The sequence below is a fragment of the Rhea americana genome, unplaced genomic scaffold (genome assembly GCF_003343005.1).
Source record: "Rhea americana isolate MKP2758 unplaced genomic scaffold, rheAme1 scaffold_284, whole genome shotgun sequence".
Taxonomy (NCBI): domain Eukaryota; kingdom Metazoa; phylum Chordata; class Aves; order Rheiformes; family Rheidae; genus Rhea; species Rhea americana.
The window spans coordinates 80,891-95,163 of record NW_028186406.1 but is presented as its reverse complement, the minus strand read 5'-3'; the positions used below and the strand labels follow the sequence as shown (position 1 = coordinate 95,163).

Sequence of the window (14,273 nt, the reverse complement as noted above, 5' to 3'; positions counted from 1 at the left end):
TTTGATGTTGTGTGATGCAAGGGAGTGCGCTGGCAACAGTGTTCCCCACCCTGGCTGCGCCAGCACTGCAGAGCTCGGTGTGGCGCAGAGGTGGCAAGGATGCTGCAGAGGCACAGCAGAGCACAGTGCGCCGTGCTCAACTGGGTGCTAGCGCAACTACACTGCCCCACGGCAGTTCATCTCTCGCCCTGCTGCGCTGCGGCTTGGGCACACACCCCTGATTCTTGCAGTGAGTAGTTTGGGGACTGATGTGGAAGGACTTGCCTCCAGCTRCAGACATGCTCACACATGCCTCCATGCTGTGAATTGGAAAAGAGAAAAAAAATCTTCCAGAGTGGCTGTCCCAGAATGGCAAGGTGTTAAAATGCTTTCAGAACTTACTGCTTTTACCCTCAGTTACTCTTTAATGTGCAACACRTGTGCATGTGTGTGTGCGCGCAAACAAATAAGCTGATGTACAAAATGGCAACAGAAAAGCTGTTCTCAGCACTCTACCTCACMCAAACATCAGAATAACTTTTGCCCCAGAGGAAACATTTCCTGCCCTCAGCTGTCCTCGTTTATTACTTGGCAATAATGCCCAGTCTCTGTGGGGCAAAGACATCCTATTGCCTTAGGAATACATCTTCCTGACATTATCTTCCATGCGCTTAGGCTATCCATGATTCCCTCTGTGGAGRGAGACCCACAGGGACCCAAAGAAAAGAGACTTCTCTTGCAGCTCCTCTGACCTTTTTTCTGTTCACAAAGCAGAAGCTGAGCACAACGGGTGCTGGGAGTGTGAGCCAGTGTCTCTCCTAGCCACTGCGTAACCACCTTTGCGGGTTTTATTGGCAGGTACGGGACTCTGCTCAGTCCTTCTTAACAGTCTACGTCCCGCTCTATGTGTCCTACGTTTACGTGACAGCACCGAGAGGCTGGGCKTCTCTGGAGCATCACACCGAGATGGAGTTCTCCTTTTTCTATGATACAGTTCTCTGGAGAACAGGTAGGGCTGAGGCATTTGAGGGAGGCTGGGGAAAGTGTTCTGTTCTTGGTTTTTCTTCTTTCTTAGCTGCTGCCCTGCCACCGCACTCCTGAGTAGGGGTGGTGCTTGCTGAAGAAAAGAGGCRTGCAAGCTGAGTTCAGATATGGCAGCACTCAGGAATGCTTAGCAGGGGAGCTGTCATTTCCCCCCAGCCTCTCTCTGATAATGGAAACAGTTGTCCCTGAGCCCTAGAAAGTGCYGCAGAAAAAGGCCACTATTGTCACCTAACTTGCCACCACCCAGCAGAGGCTGTTCCCTATGGCACATTTTGAGTCTTTTCTCCATCACTTTCCAGWGAAGCTCATGCAGGAGTTGCAGTAATGTTCCTCAGCCTCCTGGCTCTCGCARGGAGACTTTCTTCCTATAGTTACCATTATCTGTTAAAATTGTGGTACTCTCCTTTGCTGGTGGTGACATCCAAGAATTAACATCAGTGCAGCTATTTGTGGCTTATCCTCTGCCTGTGAGTCTTCTGTTTCCGGCTGGGTTATTTAGCTTTCCCACAATATTTGGAGGCTGTGTGTGCTGTGAACCTACAACTACAGTCTGGAGCAAATATTGCTGCTCATGTTGGTGACAGGCTACAAGGAAGGGAGTCTCCTTCTCCTTGGGTTTTCTTCTGGCGGTGGTAATACTAAGTATTTTGGAGCAGGGACTCAYAGAGCATTGTGTTAGGAGGGACACTGGGGAATTAAGGCCAAGAGTGCACAGAACAATCATCTAGAACAGTTACCTTGATGTGTAGCTGGCGTAAAATATGTTATATTCACAAAGTAGTCAAAAGGAGAATTCAGTGCATTTACTTCCTATCTTCTTGAGTGGGACTTAGGCAGCGTATGTGGATAATAAAGGAAATCCATGATCCACTGGAGAATGATCCCAATTAAGTTGTGTCTTTCTGGACCTCCCCTAAGCATATCTGGGGCTATGTGGGGATGACAGAGCTCGTTTTAGGGCCYGCTGTGTTACGCATCCCCCAGTGACTTTGTTCTTGCTGCACATGCAGGGATTCAGACAGACAGCGTGCTCTCAGCCCGGCTGCAGATCATCAGGATTTATATCCGTGAGGATGGCCGTCTGGTGATTGAGTTCAAGACGCAGGCCAAGTTTAGAGGTAAGAGTATTAGTCCTGATGGAGAAAGGAAGTGCCGTGCAGATACGAAWCTGCTCTGAAAACAGAGGTAGGAAAGCAAGCTCTGGCTAAGGACAGGATTCATCTTCAAAGGAGGTATTTCAGCCCAGGAACSAGTTTGCTCTTTGGTATTTTTTGTTTTAATTTTCTGCCTTATGGAGAAGAACTTGAGGTCTTCTACTTGTCCTGGGCTGGAGAATTAAGAAGAACTTTCTTGTATTAAAATGAAGGAGTATATGCAAACTTCATTTTGATTCCAAGCTTCCTAACATCCTTMTGCCTATTATAAGAACTACCCAGCTGTTTAGCTAGGCCTCTCAGAAGCCTGGCTGATTTGGGCTTAATAATTTCCATTATCCACAAGATGAAAAGCCTTAATCTAACAAGTGCTTCACCTATTGACTCTCTTCATCATCATCTCTTTTCTCTGCCAAGGGCAGGTCAGCTCCATGCCCTCTGCTGCTGTCTCACATGAACGTGCCACAACTCCTGCTTTAAATAGGAGATTGGAGCAGCACAGCATTGTGTCTGGGAAGGGGGRGGCAGGGGCATCCACTGCCAGTTCTGGAGCAGCTGGTATTAAGGCAGCAGCAGACTGCAGCAGCACTAGAGTTTGTCTTGTTCAGCAGTGTGTTTGAGATCTGCCCCTAACTTGCTCCAGCCAACCAACTACTACCAGTAGCAAAAGTTGCTTCTGGATATGAGGCAGCAATAGCAGCTCCACTGTGCTGGCTCTCCAGTCTCTCTTAACGTGAGAGCTGCGATCACCCTACCATGGGGAGTCYCTCTGCGAGGTGTGCAGCAGGGGGGCTCCCAGCACTCTGCCTTACCTGACACCTCCAAGGGAGCRGTGCAAAGCGGTGCCAGTGGCAAATCCCCGCGGGATCCTTTGTCCTCCCTGCAGGGCTTTTTGTAATGGAGCACCACAGCCTGCCAGATGTGAAGTCTTTTCTAAGAACACCCGAGCACCTGGGAGGGATCGAATTTGACCTGCAGCTGCTGTGGAGTGCGCAGACGTTCGACTCGCCCTACCAGCTCTGGAGAGCCACCAGCTCCTATAACAGGTGAGGACAGCGGCCTCAGGCACCTGCAGCAGCTTYCTGCTACAGATAGTCTTCGGGAGGTGAAAGCTCGGGGAAGGAACAGCAGTGGCACAGCAGGAATAGTTCATACTGACACACCGTTCCTGTGCTCATCATCACAACTGTTAAATGCTGGTGTAATTGTGACCAGCACGAGACTGTGCACATTTGTGTGTGGCTCTACTAAACTGTACCTGGTGGCATTCAGTCCTTGTTCCTCTTGCCCTTCAGCGGCTGAATTTAGCCTTGCTTGGCCTGATGGCCTCTTGGTGCTCTTCCTGAGGCAGGCTCCAGTTTGTAAGCCCCCAGCAAGGTGTTCTTTTCCTCCTCCTTGTCCGTGCTCACCCTTGAGTGAGCCTGGACGAGAGCTGCGCCAGGGTAGAGAGCCTGTTGTATTGCCGCGCAGTGCTGACAGAGGTGCTGCTCATGGAGCCAACTCTGGCGCTGCTTTAATGAACTGGAAATCCTTCCTGCTCGCTCCTCACAGCAGTGACTGTCCTGGAGACCCCGGGAAATGGATTTGGTAGCCTCAAGTCCAGGCTGGAGAGAGCAATCCGTGTTGCCCCTTTGGCAGCCACAGAGCCAGAAGCAGGGTGGAACRGTAACAAGCTGGCCTTACTCAAGGATTCAGAGCTAGAGCGTGTGAGTAGCAACTGCTCTGTCTGTCATAGAAGTAGAAAAAAGTCAATCCATCTTGTAAATGCATTTTTCTAGGAATTACACCAGTGGCTAGGTAGACACCACTGTGTCTGAGGTTTGTTTTGCAGCCTGCAGGTTAAAGTAGAATTTCCTGTTTGTGACTGACTTAGTCATTAGTGCCGTGCTTGATGGAAGTAGGTATGTTAAAATTTAGGGAGATTTGGTTCACCTTAAAAAAAAAACTTTTTTATTATTTCAGTTTATTTCCTTTTTCTGTGTATGCTGCTGCACAAACAGAGGGCCAAATTAAGCACTGTAGGCCAAATTCATCCCTCCTGCAACTGCTAGGATAAATGGAGGTTTCTGGGTGTGGGTTAGGTCCAGCTCTGAACTTTGTCTCCCTTGCTTGCACTAATTAGAGAATGGAGGCTTTTAGGCAAGCACTTCAGCTGGGCGAACAGCTTGGAGTCAGTTTGGTGATCGCAGTGTCTCCCACCTCTTTACAGGAAGGACTACTCTGGAGAGTACACAATCTTCCTCATTCCCTGCACTGTACAGCCCACACAGCCGTGGATCGAGCCCGGAGACAAGCCCCTGCCCTGCACCGCTCATGCCCCTGAACGGTAAGGAGCTGCGCTTGGCCTTTCGGCAGGACAGTTTTAGCTGGCCTAAGCTGTTTGCGTAGTCCCAGCAGGCACGTAGCAGCTGCAAAAAGGGGAGGGGATGAGCCTTGTGTTTGGCTCAGGCGTCCCCCTGTGACTGCGACTGTTCCTTGTCGGGGCAGTACGAGATTGTCGCCAGACACGAAGGAAAGCAAAGCCATCATCAGCTGGCTTCGACCAGTTATGCAGGGCCCTGTGCGGTTGCTGGAAAACTGGGCAGGATGAGAACAACCAGTCAGCTTGGGTTGAATACTACTGAAGTGTGGGCTGCTGGCCTGCAAATAATCAAGCAGGAGGGAGGAAGGGCAAAGCGATTATATAGGTCACCAGCAKGTAACTTCAGAACAGCACAGACTAAATCTCTCTTTTTTCCTTCCTGTCCCAATTTTAGATTTTTGATCCCAATTGCCTTCCAGCAGACAAACCGCCCAGTTCCTGTTGTCTACTCCCTAAACACAGAGTTTCAACTCTGTAACAATGAGAAAGTGTTTTTGATGGATCCCACCAAATCTGAAATGTCTCTGGCGGAAATGGATTACAAAGGGGCATTTTCAAAAGGTAGGATTTTTTTTCTCTTTTCCTGTACCATTTGTATCTAAGGCTTCTGTCTTCAGCACTTCTGCTTCTGTGGAAGAGAATGGTAAAACCCAAGTTTGGCTTTGCCTCTTTTGCAGCAGCAARTGTCATTTTAAGCATGTTGCGGATCTGTAATAGCATGACCAGAAGACAAGAATGTATTTATGGCATGATATTCTGTCATCTGCCCATGCAAATTAAAACCCATCGAAAACCAGATCCATTTCTAGTTGATGCGTTTGGCTCTGGGAATGGTTCTCCTGCTGAATTTGTCTCATCTCCTCCCTGTTACCCTTCAGAGAATTTATCCTGACCATTTTTTCTCCCAACCTCCTCAGGTCAAATCCTGTATGGCCGCGTGCTCTGGAACCCCGAACAAAACCTAAATGCTGCCTATAAGCTACAGCTGGAAAAAGTCTACCTCTGTACTGGCAAGGACGGCTACGTGCCTTTCTTTGACCCAACAGGAACTGTGTATAATGAGGGACCCCAGTATGGCTGTATTCAACCCAACAAGTACCTCAAGCACAGATTTCTCCTCTTAGTAAGTTTTGTGCTGTGGACAAAACCATGATGTCCAGCATTTTGTGTGATCATGTCTGGAGAAGTTTGGTGATGCCCCTTGTACCCTGTATGAGACCTATGTTTCCTTTTCCTCTTCAAAAACTTTCAGAGGAGGAAACTCTGAAGGACTAAATCCATGTCACAGGAGCRTAGAACAGATCTGGGGACTAACTGACCTTCCAGCTTGTGGAGAAGGGACCGCACATCAGGGAGCCAGTGCAGGGAGCACTGTCTTTAAGAGGGAGGAAAATTAACTGTGTTTAGCAAAAACACTGACTAACACTTCTCATTTTGAAAGGCGAAGCATTGTTTTGCTGAGGCTAGACAAAAGACATGCTAGCTGGCTATGAGAAAAAGTGAGTGTCCCAGCAACTAGCAGAATATTTGCTACATGGCACTGGGTCTGCCTTGTTTGGACAGGACCTGATCACTTGCATCTTGCTGGGCCTAATGTGGGGATGAAACAACCACAAACAGCAAGATCAGATTCAGTATATTACACTAGTGTTAGCTTTGTCCTCCTCTTTTCAGAAGTAGTTAGTGCACTGCTCATGTGRTATTTAGCTCCTATTAGCTATTTTAGTCTGCAGTTCTAGCTATTTTCGCCTTTATTTTTTCTGACTAGCCTGACTGTCCCAAAGTACTCAGCACTGTTGCTTTACCATTTGACTTCCCCAGAGACCCCCAAACTGCACAACATCCTGCAGTGTCTCTGGACAGAGCCTGCAACGCCTCACAGCCGCCAGCTCCTTTGCGTGGCCCTGGAAAGCCGGAGCCCCAGTAAAGCGTGTTGCCTGTGCTAGAGTCGTCCCTCTTTTGGGAGCTGTCCTCATGCAAATATCTGCTTGCAGAGCTGGCATCTGCTGCTTTGTTTTTTCCCCAGTACGAGCAGAGTCTGGCTGCAGAGGCATGAGAAATGAAATGTGGTGGCTTTTTGTAGTGCTTGTCAGACAAGTCTGAACCGTGAAGACCAGATCAGTTTTTCCTTGATCTTTACTCCTGTGTATTTCTTAGTCTAAAGGATAAGAGATGAGGAGGGGAAAAAAGTGATGTAGCAAACTTTTAAAAATTTCCTTGATTTCTGTTTATACCATTACTTGGGAATGACAGGACTGGCAGCATATAAAGGGAGATTTATTTATCACTTACCAGAAATTCTTCTTCATTGTCTAAAGCTGTGATTAGCTCCCAAGATGCATTTAGCTCTAATTACATGCTTTGAAATTAACACTTGCCAGTGTCCTCACTGGCAGCCACATTAATGTTAATGGTTTTGGTCCAGTTTAGCTTGTACAGAGGAGCAGGCTGGTTACACTCTTCTCATGTTCCTTTCAACAAGCCTAGTATTGAAATGGTGTGCTAAATCAGTATGAAGGGATTACAAACCATACAGGGTATATGTATTTTCTGTACTATAACCCGCACGTTTAAACAAATGTATGTATCCATATGGGGTGGAGGGGGAATATATGTAAATGAGGCCCTTCTATAGCACCTTTTACAGCGATTTGCAAAGACTGGGCAGTTGGACTGGGTTTTTGCAGTAGTATGTAGTATTTTGCTGGCTTTTGACTTCCCTTTGGAAAGATGTGCAGAAATGCCAGGCTTAGCCTGAAAATTCCTGAAAATGGGTTAAAATTTATCTGGAAAACAGAGGAAGTAGTTTTAAGACTAGGGAGGATTTGTCCCAATTTGGATTAGCATCATCGAAGGTKCCTGGGAGGGAGAGGTCATCTTTTAAGGCTGTATTCGGCTTGAGGGGTGCTCTGCTTTGCACCGTCGGTAACACCACCCTTGATAACCCGTGGTAACACCACGCTTGTTACGTACACATTGCTGGTAATGTGCATTCCTGCTCTTGAAGCCTCTCTGCCTTCCAGGACCGAAACCAACCAGAAGTAACTGATAAGTATTTCCATGATGTCCCTTTTGATGCCCACTTTGCTTCTGAATTATCTGAGTTTCATTCAGTAAGCAGCATGCCTGGAGTCGACGGATTTACTCTCAAGGTGGACGCTCTCTATAAGGTACATGGCAAGCGATGTCAGAAGCCTAAAATGAACTTCTCTGCCCAGGTTGTCGCAGATGCTCTGTAAATTTTAAGCTTTGAGCCTGACATTGTTAGGAAAAACAAATTCATGTTAAGGTAGATCCTGCAGTCTTCTGCAATTTAATGGCAACCTTCMAATAGCCTTTCTGATGGTGAGGTGGGACATGCTAGCATTCATTTCCACCCCCATAACTTGGTCCCTGTGAAGCTAGGTTGACTCCCATATGGTCAGTGGCCCACATGGTCATTTGCATTTGCGGACCATTTTGTGGAAGATTTCTGCTTGATTTACCTCAGTATTAATGCAATGTGAGAAATCAGAGCTTCTGTTCAGCACCTGGTTGTGAAAGTTGCGGGGAGTTTTCCCCAGTGAGCTGAAGGTAACAGGAGCTCAGAGCTCTTGGCTCCTCTCATCACTTAACGGGGCAGGCAACTTCTCATTGCGGCTCCTGTCAGTGCAGAGCTGCTGGCCGTTACAAGAAGTGGAGGAGCCAGGCCAGATCRTAGCAGAGACCACCCTCGCAGGAGGGACGCAACGGAAGCACATGATTAAGGACAGAATTGTATATGCTGATTTCTGGTCTTTTTTGCCCCTCCTCAAAGAGACCTTCTGTAATCCAGTGAACTCTGCTTGCCTATGTGGCTTCTGGGCATTCTTGGGGTTGTACCATAAATTAGCAGGGGAACCAGTTAGGAAGCTGAACGCTCCAGTACAGAATATGGAGATGAAGAATTATTCTGTTTTTTAAGCTCTTTTGAAAAAATACTTTCTCAAAGCATGCAGAAAAGCAACTCTTTAAAAGCAGTTTATCCATGTTCCTGAGTTATTTATTACAGTTGCAAAGATAGTCAGGAAACTGAACACCAAACTAGATGACACATATTATTGCAGGTGTTCTAGAAGCATTGTGAGCRTTTTTGTCAGTATCTGCAGAAATCAAAAAGCTAGTTGAAAAACCGCAACCAGCTTTACCTTAAAAAAAATATATCTAAAAATTGTCAGTAAAATTTCCTGTGTGTGTGTGTTCTCTTTCTTAAAGGTGGAAGCTGGGCATCAGTGGTACCTTCAAGTCATCTACATAATTGGCCCAGAGAGTATTGCGGGGCCTCGTGTTCAGCGATCTCTCACTCACCGCTTGAAACGTGGCCGCAGGGACTTGGTCGACAGTGACGGGAGGCTGATGCTGGACGACTCCTTGGTCTATGACAATGAAGGCGACCAGATCAAGAATGGCACCAACATGAAATCGCTGCTCTTGGAGATGGAGGAAGCAGTTGCTGCAGCCTCCTTGTCGCAGACAGGCACTTCCCTCGGGAGTGCGTTCGCTGCCGTCATGCTGCTGGTGCTGGTGCTTTTGGGAGTTTGCTTCATCACCAGGAGGTGTCGAAAGCTGCAGAGGAGGAAGGAGGCAGCCAGAGCCATTGCAGAGGAGCATCCCCTGAACACCAAGGTGGAGCTGCCCAAAGGAGCGGGGAAGGCTGTGAACAGCCAGTACTGCACCGTGAGGAATATCAACATCCTGAGGGAAACGGGGGGCGCCCCGAAGCTGAAGGGCGGGAAGGTGAAGCAGGTGAACTTAGAAGTCAAAGTCCACAGCAATGTGCCCGATGGAACGGAAGTTTAATGAGACGCACACTTTTATTTTGTAAARGCTTTTTATAAGTTTCAAAAACAGAAAAAAAAGAAGAAGAGAAAAKATAAGAAAAACTATGCTGGTATTTTTATATACTTCTGAGAAAAATGGGTGGCTTTCGCTTTGAGTGATGATCTCAAACCTCTGCTCACGACTGATCTCCCTCGTTGCCCACAACTGCTGGAGCTGGGCAGGGCAGACAATGTTGAGCTCTCCATGTGCGTCTCTGCCACGCTCCTTTACTTCACGCTTTGCCACTTCTGTAACTACGTCCCTGGGAGCCAAACACCTCCCTGTGGAGCAGGGGCAGCTCGGGCAGAGTGGGTCTGTGCCACTCGCTGCATTTGCACCAGGGGAGAGATGCTGCAGCCTTGCCTCAGGCTCGGGGCTGCTGCTGCTGGGGGCTCAGCACAGGAGCTCGACCTGCTGCTTCCCGGGCTGAGCCCTTTCCCTGGCTTTGCTGCTCGCCTCCCTGCCTTGGGCGAGAGTGTGTGTGGAGCCGGTCTGAGCATCAGTGCTGGTGCCTGAGCAGGGCGAAACGCTGCAGAGAAACAAATCCCGTGTGCGAGGGAGGCCGAGGGCCATCACGGGGCATCGTTCAGCCCGGCCRGGAGCAGACTCCGAGGGGAAGCTCGCTGCAGTCGCGTGGCCGCAGCGCTGCCCTTGGCTCCTGGCCCCACCACGGAGCCCGCCTTGCCCCAGGCRGCTCTGAGCACGGCAGCTTCCCCAGGCTCCCAGCTGCAGCGAGCACCCGCTGCTCTGCACCGTCTCCCTGTGCGGTGGGATGGCTCCGTGTCTGCCAGGAGAGCAGCTGGCACTCACGGCCCCCGTCACAGCCAGGGTTCGCGCTCCCACCTCTGAGAGCAGAAAGCAAGAAGGAAAACCAGCACATCCCTGCTGAATGCCTGGGGCGAGTTTGGGTGTTTCTTTTCCTGCGAGGAGGAAAACGATGCAGTCGGGCGGCCGCAACCCCGGCACTCAGGCGTTGGGGTTCGCTCCGTGCAGGCTCCGGCCCGGCCCGCTGGCGGAGGAGCCGTGAGCCCCGCAGGGGACAGGCTGCCGTTCTGCTGCGGTGGCCCGCGGCAGGGGACACGCCGTGTGTCAGCCGCGCAGCTGCGGCTCCCTGCCAGCACTGGCGTCGCGTCCGGCCTCGCCACGGAGCGCCGAGGGACCGTTCGTACCGCACGTGACTGGGGCCTGTGTGTGTTCTTCCCGATGCGGCACATCGTGGACTCGCCCCTTCGGTCTCCTTTTCTGGTAGCTCAGGGACTGAGCTAACTGGTGCTACTTTTACGTGCTTAACTTCAAAAAACTGGGACACAATGGTGAAGGATTTGTTAATGTCTGTTGTATTTGAAATACGCACTTGGCTCTGGGTTTTTAGCTCCTTTCCTTGTTTCACTGACTCCTTGGTAGGGGGACGATCCCGGTCATGCTGTACTCAGCAGCCGGTGCTGGGGCTGCTCCAGGGATACCAGCACAGCAGGGCCTTGCTGCAGGCAAAGGGGAGCGTGGGGGGCTCCTTCGCTCCACGCCGGGGATCCTGGGGGGATACTGTTTTGCACCGAGGGTGCCCCGGGCCAGGGCTGCTCCTTGGTCCTGGGGCTTTTGGGAGCTCTGCTTGTGTGGCGGTGTGCAAACAAATACACCGTGTTCACACACAGCACTGCGCTTCCCGCAATCTGCTTGTTCCAGGGCAATGCGTTGCGCTTCGAACAGCGTTCACCTGAGCACGACAACGTCCCGGCCGTGGGGAGCCCATGTGCGGTGCTGGGACCAGGGGGAGGCGGCGGCTGCGGCGGTGCCTGGCAGTGCCAAGGGGGGCCGGCCCGGAGCAGCAGCAGCAGGTAGCATCCCGGAGGATGGGACGGGGCTCCGGGGCTGTCGGGAGGAACCTGGGGACACCAGGAGCCGCAGCGGGCGCCCCAGGCTTGTCTGTGGGGCAGCGCCGAGCCGTACACGGGGACGGGGAGTCCAGCGCCCAGCAAGGCGCTCGCGAATGTTCGGTGCATGTTGACTACTGAGCTTAATGTACGTGGCATCAGTGTGGACAAACTGGTTATTCAGTACTGGAAGTATCGCGTGAATGTCGGCTGGTCGGTTTATCTATGTTGACTCATGGTTGAGCAGCTGGATGATGAGTATCGAATCGGTAGCAGCACATTGGCCAGTACTGATTGAGTATCTATAAGCTAATGGGTTAATTAGCGCTGAAAGTATTGGATGAGTGTTGAATAAATATGGGGCCTGGCAGATGCTTTCTGCTGGTGTTTCTCCCAAAAACCCACTCTCGAGCCAGAAGTTCTCTCAGACGTGAGGTTTGGCCTGGCGTGTGCCGGCCTCCCTGCCCTTGGGGCGCTCGCGGACAGACCCCCGTCTTTGGGGAGGGTCCACACACATGGCCTCCCACCCCACTGCCGCCTCCTCCCCTGGAAAGGGCCCCCTCGGCCTCYGCTTTGGGGCTGGAAACAGCTGAACTCGCTGCAGTTTCCAGGTCCCAAAAATGCAGGACTTGGTCTGTTTTCAGACACAGAAAGAGCCAAGGGAGCCTCCATTTGTGGCCCCTAAAAAGGCAGGATTCAGCCGCTGCTTTCGACCCAAAAAGGCAGGACTTGACCTCTGTTTTTGAGCTCAAAAACACAGGGGAGGCCCAGCCCCGGGTGCGGGGCAGCCTAGGCCGGCACGAGGCCCCACAGAGCCCAGACAGGGCCGGCACCTTCCGCTTGTGGCCGGATCTTTATTGCCTTCCGCCCCCGGGCTGCTGGGCCCCCCGACGCAGAGGGGACCGTGGCTGCCGCCGTCCGTGCGCGGGGGGCCTCGGCGCGCCGCCGGTTCCGCTGAGCTGCAAAGACACCGCAGGCAGGTGCCGTGGGTGCTCAGCCGCCGTTTCCCCCGCGACCCCCGTCCGGAAGCCGCCAGAGCCCCCAGCCCTCGAGGCGGCAGCTTGGCTGCTGTCTCCCGCCTCCGACCAGGAGCGCCAGATCCCACCGCTGCAGCCGCTCAGCCGGCGCCGTGTCTGCAGACTTCGTCCTGCGGCTCGGCGGCGCTCAGCCCTGCGCTCGTGGCGATGYGCTGCTGCACCCTCTTCGAGCCCAGGAACGGGGCGCACTGATGCACAGCGACCTTGCATGCCTGGAAAAGAGCGTCAGGGTACTTGCGAGGACGCCGCTCTCCTTCCCGGGGCACCGAGGGAGAAACCTCTCAGCGAGGGCTGCAGAGACACCGGCAGCCTCGTGCGTGCGCGTGCAGCACCGCGGCACCTTCGCCTGCCTCGCGCCMGGCACCGGACAGACTCCCTGCCCAAAAGGGACTCGCAAGCGGAAGCTTCTGACGGCGCCGAGAAACTCTCCCTCTTCTCCAAACTGCACGCGCTCGCCCTGGCCCCCACCTCTCGTCAGCAGGAGCGAGAGCGGCTGCACTTACCGCCCCCAGGAGCGCCCGGCTGCACCTCGCCACGTCTTTAAAGGCAGAGCCCACGGCCCTTCTCCAGCTCCCCCACCACCTTTGCGAGCTCTCGGCAGCCACCTCCGTGCCAGCCGTGTCCTCCAGGCCCTCAAGCAGCACCTCCACCACGACCACCCGGTGCCTCCACAGCTGCAGAGCAAGGGGTGCACAAGCTGTTCGCTGCTCCTGCCTCCCACCGCGGCACCAAGGGCTGCCCTCGCGAGAGCCAGCCCAGAGCAGACCCCAGCCCGGGGAGCCCCRCTTGGCACCCAAGCGAGGAGCGCAGCCTCAGCACAGCCCCACGTCACCCTCTGCTTGTCCCTACGGCAGCTCTCGATCCGGGGCCGCGCTCAGAGCGCAGGAAAGGCCATCTCRCCTGGCCGGGCGCTCTGCTGGCCACGTTGCCCACGCCTCTCGCTGCCGTTTGCCGCACGCTCCGGACAGGGTCCTGCGATCTTTCTACCAAGGCCTCCAGGAGGGGCTTCAGGAGTTCGTGCTCCTCCACCGCTTGGTCMTTCATCAGCTGCAGCAAAGCCACGTGGCCGCTAGCGTGGCGACGTGACTCATGCCAGGCAAGGTGCAGCGACAGCCGCATCCCGGGGCTCCAGGGGCCGCCCCCAGCAGCGGCGTCTCAGGGAGCCCCTCCGAGCCCTCCCCACGCCTCACMTCAGCAAAAAAAGCCGCGGTGGTGAGCCGCAGGTTTGCCAGGTGTGAAGCCAGCCACGGGAAGAGGGTCTCCACTAGGCACTGCGGGACGAGCTCGGCGCGGAGCAGCACGCTGCGCACGAAGCACCAGCGGGCTCGAGACGCGCGGTCGCGTGGGACAGCCGCGGGCCGTGGCTCCCGGATTTGCCTGCTCTGACGCGGACCCTGCTCCGCAGCGCAGCAGAGCTCCCGGGCACGCAGCAAGGTCCCAGCAACTGTTCCCGCGGGCGCAGCCCTCGGGACGAGGCAGGGCGCATCCCGGGGCTCCTACCTCGCCAGGAGACGCATGCCGGTGGCGTGAGCCCGGGGCTCTGCCAGCGATGTCCACGCTCCCTGCCTCCAGGCAGTTCGCCAGCATCAGCTCTAGGGCCTCCACAAAAAGCCTGGTGGAAAAAAAAAAAAAAAAGGCAAAAGAAATCCTCAGTGGCATAACTTTGAGGGAAGATTCGCTCATCCCAACCTCCCCTGAGGGAGAGCCAAAGGACTCCTGAAATGCCGGTCGGCACTCTTCATGGCTTAAGCTAACAGAAAACCGCCCTGCCGCTCCGTACCTGCCCGGCGCGTCGTTGCTGCCCGGCTCCCTGCCACCCAGCGCCATCTCCTCCCCCAGCGTCTCGCTGATTTGCCGCAGGAGGCAGGGAAGGAAGAGGGGAAGCAGGCATCGGACCAGCATCTCGCTCTGCAGCTCAGACATCACCTCGGAGAGGGCCTGGGTGATCTACAGAGCAATTCAGCCAAGAAGTGTCTGGTAACGCGGG

General features: G+C 53.2%; 1 protein-coding gene across 1 annotated transcript in view; it reads left to right on the top strand.

Annotated features, from left to right (window-relative positions):
- FRAS1 (Fraser extracellular matrix complex subunit 1) overlaps window positions 1-9,635 on the top strand; it is a 176,856-nt gene extending 167,221 nt beyond the window's left edge. Inside the window, exons 66-73 of the mRNA XM_085308858.1 lie at window positions 838-988; window positions 2,034-2,141; window positions 3,064-3,223; window positions 4,387-4,503; window positions 4,934-5,100; window positions 5,457-5,662; window positions 7,563-7,709; window positions 8,773-9,635. Of these exons, the coding sequence (XP_085164984.1) occupies window positions 838-988; window positions 2,034-2,141; window positions 3,064-3,223; window positions 4,387-4,503; window positions 4,934-5,100; window positions 5,457-5,662; window positions 7,563-7,709; window positions 8,773-9,357 (1,641 nt within the window). The 3' untranslated portion in view covers window positions 9,358-9,635. The remainder of the gene's footprint in view (window positions 1-837; window positions 989-2,033; window positions 2,142-3,063; window positions 3,224-4,386; window positions 4,504-4,933; window positions 5,101-5,456; window positions 5,663-7,562; window positions 7,710-8,772) is intronic.
- The last annotated feature ends 4,638 nt before the right edge of the window (window positions 9,636-14,273 follow it).